This window comes from Cibotium barometz, chromosome 5, assembly GCF_041138505.1.
Source record: "Cibotium barometz isolate CiBa-2024 chromosome 5, ASM4113850v1, whole genome shotgun sequence".
In the NCBI taxonomy this organism is placed as follows: Eukaryota; Viridiplantae; Streptophyta; class Polypodiopsida; order Cyatheales; family Cibotiaceae; genus Cibotium; species Cibotium barometz.
Genome location: NC_141050.1, coordinates 56,329,297 through 56,351,413, shown reverse-complemented (window position 1 = coordinate 56,351,413; position 22,117 = coordinate 56,329,297). Strand labels below are relative to the sequence as shown.

Genomic DNA, 22,117 nt, shown 5'->3' with positions numbered 1-22,117 from the left:
CTTGCTTTCTTAAAACTTTTGGAAAAATGCCTTTTGAAATCCTTCCATCAATAGCCTTTTTTTAAAGGTTAAGATGGTCATGATGTTATAGCCTTCAAATTTCACCAATTCTCGGGTTTCAGTAACTTGAAAGCATGATTCCTATTTTTCGAACCAAACGGCTAGTCTTGTTGTCCTTCTGACAAATGGTGCATCCCATGACTAGGAGACTAACTTCCACGCAATGAGCGAGGAGACTTGTTGTGCCCTTTCCCAACAAATGAAAGATCTTTCTATGCACTGAGGAAGTGTTATTGGTGAGCTCCTTGTCGCACATGGCATTTCAAGGTGATCGCCTCCTCCCACATGGCATTTCCAAGAAAGATTGCATGCAACCTATTAATGCAAAGCTTGGTGATGGGCACTTGTCACCAAGTGATCCACCAGTGGGCAAGAGAATATCTTTCTATGCACTATGAGAGGAAGTGTTATTGGTGAGCTCCTCGTCTCGTAACATGGCATTTCACCTCCTCCCACATGGCATTTCCAAGAAAGATTGCATGGAGTTTGTTAATGCAAAGTTTGGTGATGGGAGCTTGTCACCAAGTGATCCACCAGAATATCTACCCAAGTAAGAACACTAGATATGCCAAGCCAATTAGAGCTAGTTTTGGCACCAAAAGTGGGATACTTCTAGCCATGCATGAATAGGCCCTTGGTGTGTAATGCATGTAGGAATTTCTAGTTAATGCAAAGCTTGGTGATGGCCACTTGTCACCAAGTGATCCACCAATGAGCAAGAGAATATCTGCCCATGCAAGAACAATAGATGCCAAGCCAGTTAGAGCTAGTTTTGGCACCAAAAGTGGGATACTTCTAGCCATGCATGAATATGCCCTTGGTGTGCAATACGTGTAGGCATTTCTATAGTTAATGCAAAGCTTGATGATGGGCATTGTCACCAAGTGATCTACTAGTGGGCAAGAGAATATCTGCCCAAGCAAGAACACTAGATGCCAACCAATTAGAGCTCGTTTTGGCACCAAAAGTAGGATACTTCTAGCCATGCATGAATAGGCCCTTGGTGTGTAATGCATGTAGGCATTTCTAGGGAATCATATAGTTCAGCTTCATCCACAACTTCCATTTTTAGGAAATCACATAGTTGAGCTTCATCCACAACTTCCATTTTCTTCGAGAGGTGTTAGATGTTGAAAGCCTCTTATGAGCGTTACCTCTCCATTCAAGAAAAAAGTGAAAATAGCATTGAACCTCAAATAGGAGCCACGTTACAATTGACATACTTGCTAAAAACTAAGTACACTATGGGGGTGTTGGAAATCAATGCTCTACCCTCAACATTGTAGCTATGCACAGTTCGGAAGTTCCGTCTTCTAGAATAGAATTGCCCGAGATTCTATTTATCTAGCGTAGGGCTTTCACTTAATCTGTTGGAAAGCTACCGGACTAATCGGGTCCACACGTCCATAGGATGGTGCCGTCGGGGCATTCCATCCTCCCACTTTTCACCCTACTCATGCATTAATTTGCTTTCTAATTAATCCTACCATACTATTTGACATAAATAAACATGTTCCTTAATTAAGGCCTTTTTCACAAGGTTCGTTAAATAGCCTTTTTCCACAGTACAATAATGCCAAAGATATGAGAATCCGTCGTGGTTTTTAAGAGCAATGTAATTTCTTTTTAAACATGCTCATCCAATAACTTCTTTTTAAGGGCTATGATGAGGTGATTTCATAACTTCTTTTTTAAATTTACGGCACACATAAACAAGCTCCCTTACTATATAGCAATTCTAAAGGGAAATAGGGATAGGTGAAAAACACTATACAAATCTTGAGCGATTAGGATGACCTCAATTTATAGTTTCTCCCAACTTCATTATGGTGCTATACTCTTTTTTATTTGTTTATTCAATTAACTAACAAAGAATATGCTCTCTACCTTCCCCACCACCAAAATCGTGAGCCTCAAAGCCTCTTTGGAATATCAAGTGCTTGGCTTCAAAGGTGCCTTATGTAGAGCTGCCACTTTCTCTCTCGCAGGGCTTGCTTCTTCCCCTTCCCTATGTCGCTTCATCCCACCCCCCCCCCCCTCTCTCTCTCTCTCTCTCTCTCTCTCTCTCTCTCTCTCTCTCTCTACAGTGAGGCCTTCTCGATAAACAAGCCGCAACCTCCACCCTTCTTGATGCCCGAGTTTCGTGTTGCTACTATAGGAGACTATTGCACACCAGCCCAACTCAAGAAGACTAGCCTTTATTGATACACATGCTAGGCCCAAGCACATTGTTCTATTGCTACAAATGCTTAGCCCTAGGTGCATTGTAATGCTTCATAGCCTAAGTGTAGGGTGCTTAAATTCTGCAAATCTTTCTCCATAAGAATTTGTTTCTGATTATTTTCATGAATCAATGCAACTTGTTTCCTTTCAATCCGATGAGTGAAGTAAAAGCTACAATTTTAGGTTGAAAAAGGACCCAAATAAGTAGATTAGTCTCGTTCAAATAAATTTTATTTGTTTGAGCCAAATAAGGTTTATGCTCTCTTCAAAAGTAAAAGTTTGTTGGGGTGTTTAGTATACTTATAAAAAGCAAGTCCGTTTGCACACAAAATCTTATTTAGTAGATATCCTTTGTTTAAATATGATAAAAGGGACAATAGATGGTAATAAACCATTGGCATATATCCACTCCTTCATTATATCCAAATAATCTTATGAAAAAAGCTTGCAAGTTTATATCATTTCTAAAAACATCAAGAGATGCTTGTAACATATTTCTTTTTCTCATCTTTGTTATTTTAAAAAATAAGCTCGGTGTGGTCGATTTTGGCCTTGGAGGGTCATTATAGAAGTGGAATGCTATGGTCATGTTCTAAACATTACTAAGAATGTAAAAAGATGGTGAAACAAGAATGCAAGGGAAAGTCTAATGGTAGGTAGCACCTCTCTCCACTCTCCTTCCACAAACTTAATTAATAGCTTGTCTAGAAGCATACTTTTTAAAGTCAATTGAGTTGACATGCTTTGGATGTTCTTTAGAGCCCTTTTTATAAGAGTAACAAATGTTTGCAAGTGTAATATCTCCATTTAGACAAGGATTTTATAAAATATATACATTTAGGTAACACAAGAAGGGAAAAAATAGGCTTTTCAATCCAATTACTAATTAACGAGATCCTCCAAAAAGTGAAGTGGTAAATTTTAAAGGAAAATATTTCAGTGAAAAAAAGGAAATAATTGTAAACATATATAAGATGAAATGTTATCCTAAGGTTTTCAAAGCCTTTTCTTTGTTGAAGAAATATAGTTTGATAAGCTATGTATTTCCATACCATGGAATTGCCCACCCCCCTCTCCCTCTTCCCTCCGCCTTCCCCGTCTCCCTCCATCTCCCCCTTACACACACACAAAAGAAGAAGTTACATACACGACGATAAATTATGTGTTCTTATTACATCACTGAGGTCTTACACAATGTGAGTGTGGAAGAAGAAGGATAGCTACAATTTGTGTTGACTACCTCCCTCTTACTCAATGCTTGCATACAAGTAAATGATTTCTTGAGAGTGTCATGATCTTACTACTCGTGATTTGCAAATTAGATCGAAGGCAAACTTAGTATACAAGTCAACTATGACCTCTCATACAAGCAATGCACTGGTTTACTAGCAATAGCTTTGTTTTTGTCAAGGCTTATTTTGCAAGTGAAAAGAAATTAAGTGTTACATTGTTTCTTAACCCTACCCATATATTATTATTGGACCCAAACCTTCAAAAAATGTGGGACATAAGTAATCCGTGATGATCTTAACCTTACCCACAATTGTTCCCACATATTATTATTGGACCCAAACCTTCCAAACATGTGGGTCATAAGTAATCCTTGATGATCCTTGTTTTTGTGGGTCCATTACAACCATGACTGATAGCTATGAACAAGCAATCCCAGAAGTTGTGTAGTGGAGGGTCACCTCAACTCTTGATGATGGGATAGTGGCATGTGGCACAATATCCTTTAGAGTTTATTGAGGGGTGGCACAAATGAATATGAGAGAGAGAGAGAGTTTCTAGCTAACTCAATAAAGAATGGCTGCCTTGTTTTGCCTTTTATAAAGGTATGCCAAAATGTTTGTGTTGGGTACATATACCATTTTTCTAGACAAATCATAGAACATATATCTACAAAAGTTCATTGGGCTTGGGCTAAAATTTAACTAGAATTGCCTTTAAGTTTTGCATATTTTTTGAATTTGTTTCAAGTCAAAATAAGAATCTTGCAAACTCCATAATATATAGTTAGTTTGTAGAGTGGCTTGGTCACGTTGAAAGGAGCAAGGATGATGGACCCCTAGGTGTGTAAAGCTTTTCAAACTTGAGAGAGAGAGAGAGAGAGTACAAATTCTTTTGCAGAAGAAAATATTGCTTAATAGAACCTTGCCTCCTTTACAAAGAGCGGCCGGGCGGTAGGTGTGTAAAGGGCTTTGAAAATTCAAGAGGAAGATATATTTATTTCCTCCTCCTCTCGAGTGGTTAAACGTTCACATACGAGTACTCACTAGCAGTGCTGCGAGGTACAACCAGTGTAGTTGTAGAGAAGCTAAACCCTGTCTACAAGTCGCCCCTCCCCCTCTCTCTCTTCTCGTCTCTCCTACCTATCTTCTTCTAGCAGCATTGAGCTCTGTCACAGTTTCCTCTTTAGCATTCCTATTCACAGGACTGGAATGAGCAGAGCAAGCTGGAAGGCAGCTGGAGCTATAAGAAATGCAGAAGAAAAGGCAGAGGAAGCGGACCTCCGTCTCCGCTTTGTGGGCGGCGCTCCTCATGGCCTTCGCGGCAGCTACCTCCTCTGCAGCAGGAGCTCCACCCCCACCGCCACCTTCCTCCTCTTCAACATTTGATGACCCCGAAGAGACTTTCCTGTCGCCCGAAGAGGTCGCTGCATTCTTAAACACAACCGCCAACGGAGTGAGGAGAGAAGGGGTGGACACCGCCCTGCGCAAATACGCCTTCATGGCGCTTTCACACGCGAGGACAGGCATCATCTACAATGTCTCTCTGCCCCCCTTTCTCGACGGCATCTTGTGCCAGGCCATGCGCGTCCGGGCGGGCAGCGCCCACAAGCGTGGCCTCACCTTCAACGAGTTCACCATCCCGCAGGGCCTCATTGTGCAGACGGGCGGCCCCTTCGTCATCATGGTCTACCGCAGAATCGTCAATTTCACACTCTACTCGGCCCCCCCTGGCTATGGCTTCGCAAGCCCTGTTGTGGGCATTGTCATCTACACCAACCTCAACACCACCTTTGATGATGCCCCTCTCCCTGAAATGTCAGTAGTTTCCCCCAACGCATCCATCACTGCCAAGCTTACCATATCTGATCAAATCGCCCCCAATAATAAAACCACCGTGCCCTTCAATTGTGCTTTCTATGACATCAATGGCACCGCCTCATTCACCAATGTCTCATCTTACCCAAACATCTGTTCTTCCAAAATCCTCATGGATGTTGCCCTCATTGTCCCAGCATCCGACATCATCGCCATCCCCACTGCCTCCCCCTCCCCATCACCCACCCCCCTCCTTACATCCCCTTCCCCATCCAAACACGCTTCCAATCTGTGGAAGATTGTGCTCGTTGCGGCCGTGGGCGGCGTCATCGGCCTCGCCCTTCTTGCTGCCATCATTGTCATGGGATTCAAAGTCGGGGACGAGTGCCAAATGGCAAGAGTGGAGGAGCCTCCTGATGATGAGGAGACCCTGCAGACTTCATTGATTGGCCACACCAGGGCTCCGACAGCAGCGGGGGTGAGGACAAGACCCATACTAGAGACTGGAAGCTTGCACACATGAGGGGCTCACCACTCCTAGATTTTGAATTTCAGGTTAGCTTGGAAAAACTTTTGCCTGCTATGATGGCTTGCCAATTTTGTTCTCTTGAATGCTATCAAGATTTTGGGGGCTTCAAGCCCCACCTTTCCATTTTTGGATAAGCAACTGAGAAGCCACATCTCTAGGATATTCCTGAGAGGTTCTACTACTCTTTTGCATCTTGGGAAAGATGCAAAGAGCAACCATCATCTTGATTATGTTGCCCTCTTGATGGGTACTTCTACAAAATTAATAGGAGTACTACAAGAGGAGTGGAAGGGTTGTCAAGCCAGCAGTCCTTCCTTTCTTGATCCATCAGGGCCTGCAGCATGCTAATGTAGAACTTCATTTTTGAAGCATATAATTATCAACGATTGCTCTATCCTGTTCTACCTTTGTGCCTACGGTTCGGGGCGCCTGCTCTTAGTTTTTGTTTCTTTTTTTGTTCAGTTTTATGCTTTGTGATCGGCACCATGATTGTCATTTGTCACTGAGGGAGAGAATGGGTGAGCTTCGCGTACCCAGGAGTTCATGATCTTTTCCATCCTTGTAAAGAGTTTGAGAGATTGAACCAGTAAGCAATGTTGCTTTTGAGCTGAGGGGGCTTACACACTTCCCCTTCCCCTGCATTGTGTCAGAGTATTTGACAATGGGAGGGGCTGTTGCAATGCTCAACCAATCAAAATAAGGACAACTCTTTAATCTATCCCATTTTTGTTCCCAGTTTTTCTTACTTATGGCTGGTAAAAATACACTAGAATGCCATTTTTTTCCAGAGCAGTGGGTGGATGAGCATGGATGGGGGTCATGCCTGTCCATCTCTGAATGTTCGTCTTCTCTTAGTGCGAGCATGTCTGAAAAGGAATTTGTGATAGTGTTAAGTGCTCTTGTCTTTTTTTCACATGTAGAATTTTATGTTGAGTATTAAGTTCCTCCCATCCTATTGCAAAACAAGCGTGGATGCATACAGTGTGATGAAAATTGTAGCGTGTTCAGGTGTCTCAAGATGAGGGGTTGTTTATATATCAATGATGGTAAAAACAAGATTCAAAGTAGAACATATGGAGATATAAGGGTTTTATGCACAGCAAGATGTGTTAGCCAATGCTCGAAAAAAACAGCATTGTAGGAGCCAGAATTAGGAAAAGCTGGCTGAGGTGTACTTAGACTGAGATTTTTAAGTATCTCTTATTTTAAAAGGAATGATTTTTTGTTGTATTTTAGTTATAAAACCAGTCTACTAGATAGATTTAAGAGTTGTCTTTATTTTGATTGTTTAAAAAATAAGGTTTTTTTTTTAGAGCACTAGTGTTAGCCATTGAGGGGTTATGATTGAGTGATTTCCTTAAAATATTTATATTTCTATATTCTCTGTTGGATGCCACATTTAATATAGCATGTGCTTTCTTCAGTGATGGCCACTGGCCAGAAGTCTCTTGTCTTTAGTTTACTTGTACTCTTTTTGACCGTTGGTGGCAGGACTCCATTTGTAAATTATGATAATTTGTAGACTTTTTTTGGTCAGATAGCTTTTTCCTTTGCCTTTTAGAGATGAACCAGCAGGTTAATACAAGAGCCTAAATTTGTGGTGTTGTTCATTCGATTCTCCCCATTCCTCTTTCACATTAACTACTTATAGTACCTGGTCTGGCTGGTCAGACATTATGCAACATGCTGCTAGGTAACCTTAGTGTTAGCCCAAACAGCAGACATGTGGTTTGCCACTTATTAATATGGCCAATGGCGGCTTGATCTCCTTGAATAAACGTTTTCTTACCTAAAAGTCTATCAAGTAGAAAAACTACACCAAATTACTTGTTTAGTCAGAAAGTAATTTTGAAATTCCAATTGTTCTTGTTGACTCTTTTTTTTTTTCTTGAGGTTGTTAACCACACTCTAGGTTAATGTGGTTTCGCTTGCCCAACGGAGCGGTCAACAACCTTGAACAAGAGTTTGTCATCTTACTCGCTTGAAAGAGTACTTAACTTTTATAAGACGATACTAGAACATATAAAACAGACTTATCTTGCATTTAATGTCAAATATAGAAAGTCTACGAACTCCATGCAACGGAGTGGGGTGGTCAACAACCTTGAACAAGAGTTTGTCATCTTACTCGCTTGAAAGGGTACTTAACTTTTATAAGACGATACTAGAACATATAAAACAGATTTATCTTGCATTTAATGTCAAATATAGAAAGTCTACGAACTCCATGCAACGGAGTGGTCAACAACCTTGAACAAGAGTTTGTCATCTTACTCGCTTGAAAGGGTACTTAACTTTTATAAGACGATACTAGAACATATAAAACAGACTTATCTTGTATTTAATGTCAAATATAAAAAGTCTACGAACTCCATGTACATAGTTGCTTAAGACTAATAATAGAGGTCGGACCACTTTTAAGTTTGGCTAGTCGTAATACACAATCATTCCCTTACAATAGTTTTCTTATGAGTTTTCCTTCTTCTCTCCTTGCTTGCTTACATGTTATCGAATCTTGCTTGTGGATGCATGCTAGATAGGTTTAATTTTAAGTTTTCTTCTTGCATTATCTTTTCCTTGTTCTCTTGTCTTTTGTGAGAGATGTATCTCTTGTCACTATCAAGGCATAGAGAGTTCTCCCTCCATCCTTTTGACAAGAAGCATTTCGGTGTGACAATAGAGTGAGAACTTGACGGAGGAGCTAGTGTATCCACAATGGAAAGTTACATTTGGGTCGAAGGTATGCATGCTTCGACAAGGCTAAGGTAAGCTCTTAACTTGAATATATTTGGCATCGTTGTTGGGGACTAGTCTAGGAGACTTAACTCCATTTTTTCGTCCATTCCAAGGTATTGGGATCACCTAATATTGTTCAGTGTTGATTAGGAGGTCACACTCCAAAAAACATTCGATTTTAGAGCCTTTGATGTGTTTGTTTGTTATGTTTGATCTTGATTGTGTTTGTTTGTTATGTTTGATTTTGATTTGGAGTTTATTTTGTATTAGGGTATTCTATTTTCATCTATTGGTGAGAAAAAACCTTGGCTAGATTGAATTAGAGTGGGATTATCAAATTTTGTTTGTGTATTTCATAATTTTTCATGCATTGTTGAAATTGGTTTAGGATTATTAATCACAATCACAATGGGAAGTTGTATTTGTAGCTCGAAGTCAAGATCCAACGAAACATACTTTGGCAAGGCTCATATAAGCTCTTGACTTGAATATATTTGGTGTCGTTGTAGAGAACTAGCCTAGGGCTTAGCTTCATTTTTTAATCCATTTCAAGCTTTTGGAATCACCCAATATTGCTCGGTGTTGATTAGGATATCACACACCGAAACACAGAGTTTTGGAGCCTTGAATGTGTTTGTTGTGTTTGATTTTGATTTAGAGTTTATTTTGCATTAGGGCATTTTATTTTTATCTATCGGTAGGGAAAAACCATGGTTCTTTGTTTTTGATTTGCATGAAATTGGAGCCTAAGAGGCTTAGATTTCATTACTTTGAGCCAAGGATTAGCTTACCAATTGTGATTAGGAGTGGAATCACTTCGAAAATATGAGCACTGAGCTTCATTTGGTTGAATTAGAGAGGGATTGTCAATTTTTCATGCATTATTGGAATCGGTGGATTATGTTATACCATTAAAATAAAAACTTAATTGGATGCATCACAACCATAAATGAAGATTAAAGCCGTTAATAAATGCACCCAACAAGTTTAGAAATATCAAAAAACACTAAAAACCAAGCCCAACCAGCTCTTGGGTAGGATATGTGAGCCCGCAATCCCATGCAAAACGATATGAGTCAAGACACGTGAGCCTATAGACGTGAGCTTGGTGGACACGTAAGCCATGAGCTTGGACACATGAGCTATAAACTTGGAGACGTCAGCCTGTTTAGAGATAGGTATACCTAATATAGTATATACTAATTAATACTATCATAAAGACTCGTACTCGTACTCGTACTATGAACACACCTACCAATGTCCTTGGAAGATTCTATTGCTATACAATCTCTAGCTATAAATTCCAAATAAAATCTTATCTTGGGAAATTAAGTATACTTATTATCCAAGAATTGCATCAATCTTGTCATAGGTCCATTTCATAGATTTTTGTGTCCCAGGTAGGGTCATTTTATGCAAATAAAGTAGTTGGAATTTATGGTGGCTTAAGCAATATTCTAATCAAGAGGATTAAGCATGATGAATGTAGATGAAGAGTGATTAAGATTAAGCACACATAATTAATCAAGAGCTCCGCATATAATGACAATGTAGAGAGTGGAAAAAGACTTCTAAATATTCATTGGGATGGCAACCTATTTATAGGATTGGTATAAAAGTAATGAAAAAGTGATTAAGAGATAATCACATCTACCTAATCCAAAAGCTGCATCAAAAAGAGCACCCATTATCTAGAATAAAGTGTAACCTAAGATCCCTTCCACACAAACTATGGCTGTCTTGGAGGTCTGGTCATGCCCAGAAACCTTGTACCAATTAAGGCCTTTTGATCGTAGAACCATATGCCCATATCCCTAATGTCAACACCCTCGCTCAACAAAATATCCATGGCTACTATGATTGCAATGCTAGTAATGCTAGTTATGAAACGACCATCTTACTCATGGAGGTTTACAATGACGGTTATGATGATAGATGCTAGATGCTAGACATTTAGTTATGATTACATTTCACTTAAAATAGAGAAGTGACCAACAAGTAGGCCTAGGCTCTACCTAGTCAAGAAAGCCTAGTCATCTTAAGAAAACATGACCTCTGTCGAGGTCTCTACTTCTTCTTCACTTGAGCTAGAAGTGCCTTGTGTGCTTTGTTTATTATGAAGAAACAATCCTTCTCTTCATGCTCTGAGTTTCTACAAAAGTTGCTAGACTTCTGAGTAAAATCGTTTTTATGATATGAACCTCTAAAGAGAGATTTTGAACCAAACTTCTTAAAACCTCCTTTGTTAAAGAAAGCCCCTTCCGTGTTGCCTTGCCTTTGCTTGACTTTGTTGAACTCTTCTAGCAAGGATACTTTACCATCCATGATGAGTGTGGGTATAGGCAAGTTGGTAAGAGTGGTACCATTGTTTCTATACTCTTCCTAAGGAAGACTCTTTAAAAGAATTGCTATGATGACATCTTCCTAAATGTGTTTCTTGATACTTGCGAGCTAAGTTAAGATACTCTAAACGTAGTTGAGATGAGTGGGAAGAGACTCATCTGAATTCATCTTAAGTTCAAAAAATCTAGTGAGCAAACTAATTTTTGAGTTTTTTGATTAGGCTCCAAACAAAGTATAAAGAGTATTCTAGGCCTTGAAAAGTTTCTTTTCCATCTATATGATGGATGTAAGTGTCACTAAGGCCCAAGGCAATGACTGCCAGTGCCTTTTCATCCTTACTTACCGAAATGCTCTTTTCTTCATTGTGGTGGTAGGCATTCTCTCTTTTCCATTTGTAACACCCCATAGTCCATTCAGAGGAACTTGATTTTGGTTTTCCATGTGTGGAAACCATTTCCCTCAAACTTTTCACACTTGAATAAGTTAGACATGATATGGGTAGGTCTTACCACTTGGAAAATTCGTCTAAAGGTAGTGTCTAGAACCCTTATAAAGAGATCAAAACACAAGATTAATGACCACCTTCTCCATATAAATGCATGTGTATAGCAAGAAAATCCCATCTTCTTTGCATGAGAATAATAACAGGGTTTGGATTTGGCTTTGGATTTTTTGACCTTTTTCCTTTGTTTAGTATATTTTGCATTGGATGACTCACAAAATGAAGGCATGATTAATACTCACCGATTGTCTAAGAGCTTTAGTGATTAGTCCACCATTAATCATAGATTAGTGAGAAAACTCAATGTTTTTAGAGGCTATTTGGAGCATCAAATTGAAGCCCTTCCACCAAAACATGAGCAAAATCCTTGAGGCCACTGATTACTCTGTGTGTCTAGATAAGGCTAAGGCCCATAAGCATGTGATTAACCTATTTAATACAAAGTCATCTTCATGAACACATTTTCTCATGATGTTGGATGTTGTCTTCACCCTTCTTGTAAGAATTCCCACTATCAATTGATAGGGGGCCCCTTCCTAATGAGGCATATGGTTTTATTCTTTTTGATGGGGCAGTCAATGGGAAATCCATTGGGCCAAGAAGCGGGCAATGTCTTCACTCCATTATGGTACATGGTCAATGTGGAACAGTGGGGTGTTGAAAAGATAATCTTCCATCCCTAGAGGGGTTTCTCAATTTGGAATCATGGAAAGGTGGTTAGCATGGACATGCGTAGACCCCTTTCTCAACATGATGGTGAAATCAAACTGCAAAAGAATAAGCAACCATCTGGTGATACGCCTTGTGGTGTAAGGCTTGTGTGCCAAATACAATAGTTCTTGATGTTGGACAAAGAACACAAATTTGGTATAGCTAGCAATAGGTAATGCCTATACTTCTTCACAACATATACCATGACCAATCCCTCTCTTTCAGTGGGGTGGTGTAGTTGTGCTCAACATCATTAAGTTGACAACTAGCAAAGGTCACAGGGAAGTCCATGTTATGCTCTCATGGTTGTGCTAGCATGCATCCAATAGCAAAGACTGAAGCATCTATATACACATGGAATATTAGATCCCAATTAGTAGGGGATCTCAAGATGGGTGTACTTAATGCCTTCTTCAATTTCTCGTATGCCCCTTGGCATTCATCTATCCATTTGAAGACAATCAGTAGCTTATACAAAGGTATGGCATATATGGCATACATAAAGATAAATCTTCTATAATTCCCTACATGTCCCATGAATCTTTGCACCCCCTTGGAGTTGATAGGTGGTGGCAACTCCAAGGTTACATGGATCTTGTTCTCATCTTTGGTGGATTCTGCCTCTTTCTTCTTCCTCCTGGTCAGCCTACTATCATAACATTGGTGGAAGCGGCTCTAACTGTGCTGGAGGAAAAAGAAAGAGGCATAATCCACCAATTTTGATTTCTCCAATTCTTAGTTGGAGGTCCTTGATTACTTTGGGTGGAGATCACATGCCTCTAGAAATGAGATCCTAGAGCATAAGGATTTGGATAGGTGACAATAACTGGTGAATTAGGCTAATCATTCATTAAATGTCTTAGTTGGTGGCATCTAAAACACTTACACTTATTCCTAACTTCGAATTATAGATCTATCAGCATTTGGGGGAAGTAATCCTATCCTCCAGGCCCACTGGCTTGAGACACTTAGCTTTGATCATGTCCTCTATTTCTCTGACTTAGGTATACCAAAATTGGGGATGGTCACCGAGGGAGCTTGGTGGAGGGAGATTTTCTTCGTTGTCCTCTCAATCTACTTGAACAATCTCTCTCTAACTATTGCCACCACCATCTCCACCCACCACCGCCCAACCCAGTCCACCCTAGCCCACACCACCCTCTCTCTCTTTCTCCTCCCACCCTCTTCCCTCCCCCCCTCTCTCTTCCCTCCCCTTTCACTCTCCCACCCTCCCTCTCTCACTCTCTCTATCCTTGTCTCTCTTTGCTAATACTCTCTCTCTCTTCTATTACCACCATCCATTTCTCTCCCTCCCTTTCACTCTCCCACCCTCCCACTCTATCATTTTCTTACCTCCTATCCACCTTCCCTCTCTATATCCTCGTTCCCTCTCTCTCTCTCTCTCTCTCTCTCTCTCTCTCCCCCCTCCTCTCTCTCTATCCTTCTCTTTGCTAACTCTCTCTATCCTTCTCTCTTTTGTATCTCTCTCTCTCTCTCTCTCTCTCTCTCTCTCTCTCTATCCTTCTCTTACCTCCTATCCTCCTTCCCTCTCTTTCGCTCTATATCCTCCTCCTCCTCTCTCTCTATCCATCTCTTTGCTCACTCACTCTCTCTCTCTCTCTCTCTCTCTATCCTCCCCCTCTCTCTCTATCCTTATTTTGGCTCTCTCTCTCTCTCTCTCTCTCTCTCTCTCTCTCTCTCTCTCTCTCTCTCTCTCTCTCTCTCTCTATCTTTCTCTCTTTCTCTTTGGCTAACTCTCACTCTATCCTTCTCTTGGCTCTCCTTCTCTCTCTCTCCCCCTCTCGCTCTATCCTTCTCTTTGCTAACTCTTCAGTCCTTCTCTTTTCTCACTCTATCCTTCTCTTTGCTAACTCTTCAGTCCTTCTCTTTTCTCACTCTAGCCCCCCCCCCTCTCTCTCTCTCTCTCTCTCTCTCTCTCTCTCTCTCTCTCTCTCTCTCTCTCTACCCTTGTCTCTCACTTTTTCAGTCCCTTTCTTTGCTCACTCTCTTTATCCTCCCTCCCTCTCTTCCCTTCTCCTTCTCTTTGCTCACTCTCTCTATATTTCCTTCTCATTTCTCAACACATCATACTTAAATCATGTTTTGCGTATAGATCCTCGAGTCTACAAACGTTTCACTATGTTATTCACTCAATATAGAAAATGTCAATTCTTTATTGGTTTGTACGACATGTTGTACATAAACATCGTTGTTGCAGAGGGGAATGATGTCTTATTGCAAAACCCCAACATGCATTGCTCTTGCCCTCTTTCTCTCTTTTTTAATATGAAAAATAAGATCATGACACAATCATAAACAATTGCTAAACCCAACACTTGAATATTCACGTTTACTGCACTACAATGAAATCTTCATCAAGACACCCTCCACTACATCCTCTTCAGGATCAAATACAAACAATGTTCATGCCTAATTTTTGTGCCACCATAGCACAATCTCCACATCCAGCATAAAGCTCTACTAACACTTGCCCTTGCTTTACATGATGCCTCAACAGGCTATCCCAAAAGTTATCTCCATGCTGAGATCCACCTACAAATAAAACATCTCTTAATTCAACCAAAAACTATAAGGCCCTTATTTTGGAGCACAAAAATGTTAACTCCATACCTCACCATGCGGTCCCATCTGAGCGTCTGCCCCAATGCATCATGTTGTAAGGAGGATCAATGATATAATCAGGTGAGAAAGGTTGTGTATGATTTTATCCAACTATGCTCATGAAGGTAGCAGCCCGATGAGGGTAAGTATCTACACAAGAGCATAAGGTGATTTTTTGTATTGAAAAGTGATGCTCAATGGCAACTTGTATGGTTAGTGTTGCTTACCTCTTGTCCAAAGGCCCTTCCAATCTGCGTTGTACATCACACATTCACCAGGGTGTCTAAGGAAAAGCCAGAGCGCTCGGCGTGAGCTATAATGGTTGCCACTTGATATACAATATCGATGACAATATTAGAGCCACTGTCGTCTAAGATGGTCTCACAAATCTGAAGCAATGCATGCTCCTCTCCATCTACGTGGCATCAGAATGACATACACAAAAAACGTAAGCATGACATACATGCAATATATGCACAACAACACGTTAGGTCTTAATGAAGGGAAAATCATCTCATCACTCACATGTGCAGAGATTCCATGGTGGGACAATGCTATCGGGGTAGCCATAAACAGAACCTCGTGTGGGCAACCTCACTACAATACAATCACACATTGCGCTTTTATTGATATCTTTAACAGTAAAGTTCTTGTCTCCCATCTTGGCCTTCTGCAACATATCAAAGACATGTTCTAGCTCCGGTGGACACTCCTGGTTCAGAAGTGCATGCCATATCTTCAAAGGATCCTTAACAAATGCCATCATCTTTGTAGAATGATGTCTTGCCACACCATGTTGAGTAGAGTTATATATCAATTATCATTACAAGATATAAAAGGCACACCAAAAATCTTTTCACACGTGGTTACAATTGATTATTACACTTGTTAACGTCAAAGCTTCTATAACGGTAGAGGAACTAGCACTTTGATGTTCGCTCAGAGCGCCGAGGACTACTGTCGCGCACGGTACGATGAGACACTCCTGTAAAGCGTACATTTTGTAAGTGCATGCACCACACAAATTATTTACATTATCATTACCAATGAGTAAAATCATGCCTGGTAAATTCATTTGGATTAGAGTCAGGTCACAATGGTGCATTTGGCACTTCACCTCTTACCAAGCTTATCTGAATCCATAACTTAATCTATGTTAGTATCCAAGCAATGTAACAATAATACCAATGAGCCTCAAGTAAATGAGTGCCTTGCTTATGTTGTTGCATGACCAACTTCTTCAACATTTGGGGTTGCCTCGATCTTGCGAGTACTATCATCAAAATCGCTTTCGTCATATTTTGATGGAGGGGTATCAGAGTCATCCTCTTTCTGTAGTGACTTTCCTTTTCCCTTTCCCTTCATTGCATCCTTTTTTGATGGAGGGGTATCAGAGTCATCCTCTTTCTGTAGTGACTTTCCTTTTCCCTTTCCCTTCATTGCATCCTTTTTTGGCACTTTTTTCCCTTCATCATCATCATCCTCTTCATCTTCATCATTCCCTTCATCTTTCATAAGACCTTTTCCCTTGCCTTGAACATGTGATTTGTTATGTAGACTTTTCGGCTTCACAATAGAATTCACAATTTGAAAAGATATAAGAAATAATATTTAAAATAAAGTGAAATATCTATTTGCATAGTTCATACCATTGTTTTGCTTTACAAGCCTGATTATACATCTCCTTCTCATTCTTGGAAAATTTATCCATGGAAAGTCAAGGACAATGGGCATCTCTTGTATATCCCTGCATCCCAAAGGTCTCAAAGTTACTGCTATGTATACATAGTGCTCTCATGTTTTAGATTGCGCCAATCTTTTAAGATTGCAAGCACATCTACAATAGATCTCTCCACATGGTACTTACAAATCCATATGCACATTATTATTTTCGTTCAGTTTATAAATATAAGAGTACAATTAAGTAGTAAGTATGCTTTGTAGAATGTTATGCGCCTGAACACATCATGCTTGGTATCCTTGACAAAAGCAGGGTTTGAAGCTACCACACCTTGTTTCTTTAGGGATTCTAGACAGAGGAAAGAGTGTAGGATTTCTTACTCAAAGAAACCTTCCCCTTGTGCAGGGTTTGCAATCACCGGCAACCGCCTTGTAGCATGCCTCCACTTTCTTTCATCTTTATAAAATGATGTTCTCCATTTCTCTTCAAACTCATGTGGATGCAAACTATCTACTAGGGGGTCAATATCTCAAGTGGCTGTGAGGTACTTACCCTATTATTCTCATGAATTACAACATTAGTGGATAATATGCAAATGTTAATCATATATTGCAAGTGTCTAAAGATTGAAGGTTTACCTGGAATACTATTTGGGAAAGTTCCAAAAGTTTGCAGTTATACCAGGAGGACAGGCGGCCCTTTTTTTTCTGTGTTAAGGCATGCTTATCCATCCATGCCTTATTCATCTCTCTAGTGTGCTTCATAATTGTTTCTTTGTTTGCCAGCCCTAATGAGGCACACTTTGTCCATAAGGGAAGAAGAAACATAGCCCACTTCATTCATCCTATGGCAACATAATTTAAGGTTACGAGATGAAAGATTGAAACATAGTACATCGAATATTCCTAATTTAAAGAGTCTTAAAACATATATTCTCTTACCTGTTGTTTAAGCGAGCTATCACTATGAGAACCTCCCCCTTGCTATCCTCATTGAATTCATTAAGGATAGCGTCAACACAAGGATGTCTTGATGATGCAACATTCTTGAATGCTACAGTTAGATAGTGCAAATCTAATTAGTCCCAAAATTATTTTATAAAACAAAAGAACACATTAAAAAAGTAGGCAATTTAAGTAGACTCACATTTATTAATATTTTCCATCTATGTCACAACTCGATGATTGCCGTCAGACATACAACATCTTGTTCCTCATGAATTCTCACTCTGTGCCTTTGATCATATTCTCAAACTCCTCATTTTTCAATCGTTAGATGTCATCCCATGTAATAACATCATCTTGAGTCACTTCTCTAACAGAATTATAGGATGAGGAGATGGAGCAAATGAACCTGCATCTATCGGCAACATAGCCATTTGTATAAATTCCCTTGCCAGCTTCTTGTACTAAATTGCACTCTTCGTATAGAGGGGGTTAGGCATAAGTTTGCACAAGGGAATATGTGTCAAAGGAGTGGATTTCACCACCTATAATGCGTGCGCGCGTGCACACACACACACACACACACACACACACACACAAACGTTATGCCTGGTAGTCCAAAAGACACCTTATGTAAGATTTGATAAAAAGTGGTTAACAATTACCTTCACTCTGTTAAGACTATCTTGTAGGAGTTCTAATCACAAGTGAGTTGTATGAGTCAATGAAGCCCTCTTCATTCTTGCCTTCTTTTTCAATTCCCTCGTCCAAGAAGGATAGATATAAATAGAGAGAAAAAAGATTAAATTAAAAAAGTTAGGTTTTTAAAAGAAGGAAGAAACAAAGAAGTAGAGAGGAGAGAGAAGAAAAAATGAAGAAAAGAGAGGAGAGGAAAAGGAATAGAGAGAGAGAGAGAGAGGAAAAAGAGAGTGAAGGAACGGTTGGTGAGTTTGAGAGAGAGAGAGAGAGAGAGAGGAAGAGGAAGAGGGCTATCCTTTTAGGGTATAAGGAGGGAGAGAGTTTGTGAGAGAGAAGGAGAGGGGGATATCGTTTTATGGGGGAGAGGGGAGTGTTTTGCTTTTAGAGAGGGGAGGGGACATTTTGCTTTTAGGAGGGAGGGGGAATGTTGTCACGTTTTGCTTTAGGGGGGAGTGGCTATCACATTTTTCTTTAGGGGGGGTGGGAGAGGGCTGCACGTTTGCAGGGGGGAGAGGGTTGCCACGTTTTGCTTTAGTGGGGGGGGGGGGGGGGGGGGGGAGTAGCTACCACGTTTTGCTTTTGGGGGAGGAGGGAGAGGGGGCTGCCATGTTCGCAGGGGGGGAGACAGAGGGTTACCGTGTAGGGGGGTAGGTCAAGTATTTAATGCGGGGGGAGGCACGTGCGCCCCCCACTAAGGGCAACAGTTGCCCTTAGCGGGGGGTGGGACACCCCCCACCACTAAGGGCGATTGTTGCCCTTAGTGGGGACACCCTCGCCAACTAAGGGCGATGATGATCGCCCCCTTAGTTGGTGGGGGGGAGAGAGGGGTCACCAACTAAGGCCCTCCCCTCCCCCCACCTACTAAGGGCAACCATCGTCCTTAGTTGGAGACCCTCCACCCACTTAAGGGCGACCGTTGCCCTTCAGTGGGTGAAGGGCCACCGTCACCCATCGTGGGTAGGTGGGGGGGTCACCCACTAAGGGCGACTCCCCACCCCCATCTACTAAGGCCCTCCCCCCCCCACCTACCCATAGTGGGTAGGTGGGGGGGGTCACCCACTAAGGGCGACTCCCCACCCCCATCTACTAAGGGTGACTGTCACCCTTAGTGGGTGGGCGGGGGTCACCAACTAAGGGTGACCCCCCTCCTACCCAGTAAGGGCCACCGTCATCCTTAGTGGGTGGGTGGGGGTCACCAACTAAGGGTGACCCCCCTCCCACCCAGTAAGGGCGACCGTCACTCTTAGTCATCTCACGAAGATGAACCATGACTCACTAAGGGCGACGATCGCCCCTTAGTGGGTGGGGGGTCACCCTTAGTGGGTCATGGTTCACTATGAGGGGTGGGTGTAGTGGGTCACGGTACACTCTAATATATATATATATCTCTCTCTCTCCCTCCCTCTCTCATGATCAATTAATTTATCAATCACACGTACGATGCTATTCTCTAGCATTGACTCCATGGGGTGATGGAAGGGCATTGTTCTCATGTCACATTGACTTGGCATTCTCTTATGCTAGGAAGTTGTGCCTAAACTACCCATTCTTTCCAAGAACATCTTTACTTGGGGGTTAAAATCAATTGCTTAAGTAAGAACTATACTCTTTACTTGAAATAAAAATGGATGGAATCATAAAAAGGGATGGCAGGAAGATTATAGCTTAAATTGGGATCACAGAAGACATACAAAGGTTATGCAATCATTATATGAGAGTTAGCTATGGAATAATCATTATAGAGGAGCATTAATTATATAGTATAATATTTTATGTAATTTTTAAGAGAATTTTAGATAGATTTAATTTATGGTAAAAGAGGAGTTCCCATGATAATTGGATTGCACTCATTAAATGAGAAAAAGAGAGATTGTAAGTTTGTTCAAAAAATAGGTAATTGATATTTAGTTAAAAGAAGAATTTTTATGATATTTAAGAAAAGATGGATCTGAATTAATTTTTAGGGTCAAAAAGATGAATTTCCACCATAATTCTCCCTTAAGAATTAAGGTCGAGAAATTATGTGGCAGAAAGAATATCTTGGATATTTTAATTGGTAAAATCACTAAATTGATATTTACCCAAAACTAGATGTTTATTTGAAGGGAATCCTCGTTAGAACTAAACCGAATGAATTTGGTTAGACTACGAGAGGGACGGACAGTAAACCTACTTGTCCATCTCCCGATCTGAATCAAGCAAAACTTCGTGACCAATTCCAGTCCCTAAACACAAAGAATAGACTACCGGAACTAAACTAGTTTTTCCTTTGACCGAACTCACCAAGAATCTAGTTGGACAAACAGACAAAGTGATGGGTAGATTACCCTTATCATGAGAGATCAAATATCCACGTTATGAAATCGAGAATTATGGAGAAAAGGGTTTTGTGGAACCAATCTCAAACTGGGAATTTCACTTGCATTGGAACCTCTGTTTTTCATTCAAAGAATTGTTTTATGCCAGAATGCTGGAGGAAGCATTTGGCATATGTGTTTTACTAAGAGGAGGTTCGTTGGAACAGCTGGTGGGGAGTCGTCACAAGGGACATTGCTCGCGACGACGACAAAGCCTGTTGAGGTCTTGACCAGCCTCGGTACGATTAAAATGGTGCGCTTCTGGTACGATGGGCGAGGGCTGACAAAATAGTCCCTGAGTGAAGTGCTAGGACACCCCAAGGAGGATCCTAGAGGGTTCTGACCAGGCGATGCACGGGCTTGCGGTTGCTAGGACACCCATGCGTACATCAAGGAAGATTTCAGATGGACTAAAAGAAAAGATTTTTGGGAACCAATTTTTGATACTGGATCTCGTTGGTTGGCCAGCTGGTCTTCAACAGAGAGTCCAAAGGACACATTTTGTAATACAATGGACTCAAAATTTTAGAAAATGATGATAAAAAATATTATGATTTCTATTGAAGGATTGTTTTAAAGCTAGTCGAATCTGTTATAAATGGCAATTTCATATTAGGTGTGTACGTGGTATGCCTACCTTAATGTTTGTATGAATCACCGGCTAGGGGGCCTGGGAACTCTTTTCCTTGGTACCCGAGCAAAAACACAACCAAATCTTTATAAAGGAATCCTACCAATATAGTGGTCGGGTGGTTTGCTAACCCATGGGCCGAATGGGGTTAGACTGGATTGGAGGATTCCTGCGAAATAACTAGATACGATTAGTTACGTTAATTAGATTAAATCCTGAGAAGACCTTGTTTTGTGGGAGGGGATCAGCGGGCTGTGCCTCGTAAATGAGGAAAAAAGCGGTGATTCCATGGACCAAGTGCAAGTCTCTTCTTGATCTGACCATGTGACTTCAGGTTTGGTCTGATCAGTTTAACTAGTTAAGACTTTGACTCGTTAGAGTAATTCCCCCATAGCAGATTCTTCCCATGGCGGAATCGCCCGTGCCTTCTCCGGGCGAGGGGACTCTTTCTGGGCCCGGTTTCGGCGGAGGAACCGCCTAGGCTAGCCTCTCGTCCTCCCAGACATCCGCGGGTGATGCCCCGAGCGTGGATCCCCGCCCCGTGCGGGAGGCCGATGTGCACGCCGCTTCCGTCGCCCTGGCAGGAGCCCCAAAGTGGGCAGGGATCTCACAGAATGGCACACCGAATACAACATCATGGATTTTAAGCTTATTGTCGTGGCTTAATTTCAATAAACTTTTATTTATAAGAGTATTTATTGGAACTTTGTAATTTTTTACATAATAGGCAAGCTCGCACAGAAACTTCCCTCTTCGGGCCTAACAACGGATGGATATGGATCACTAGCTTGTTTCTACTGCAAGAACAAACCTATATGTAGAAGAATGTGTGGTGCTATGGTGTAATATTGTATGCCTATTGATCCACATATGTCGAGATTGATGATACATCAAGGGGAACATTTTCATGAGGTGCAAAGGGGCACATGAAGGCATGCATTGCAAAAGATAAGAGAACTTGTGCAAGAGGCAGTTTTAGAGGTGGCTACAAGTGGTCCAAGGAAGGTACAAATCGATATAACCAAACAACTA

At 41.1% G+C, this 22,117-nt stretch overlaps 1 protein-coding gene across 1 annotated transcript; it reads left to right on the top strand.

The window, feature by feature from the left end:
* Positions 1–4,563: 4,563 nt before the first annotated feature.
* On the top strand, positions 4,564–6,469 carry LOC147638669 (uncharacterized). Its single transcript, XM_086796164.1, has one exon. The coding sequence runs from the start codon at positions 4,765–4,767 to the stop codon at positions 5,851–5,853; it is 1,089 nt and encodes a 362-aa protein (XP_086652290.1). The 5' UTR covers positions 4,564–4,764; the 3' UTR covers positions 5,854–6,469.
* The last annotated feature ends 15,648 nt before the right edge of the window (positions 6,470–22,117 follow it).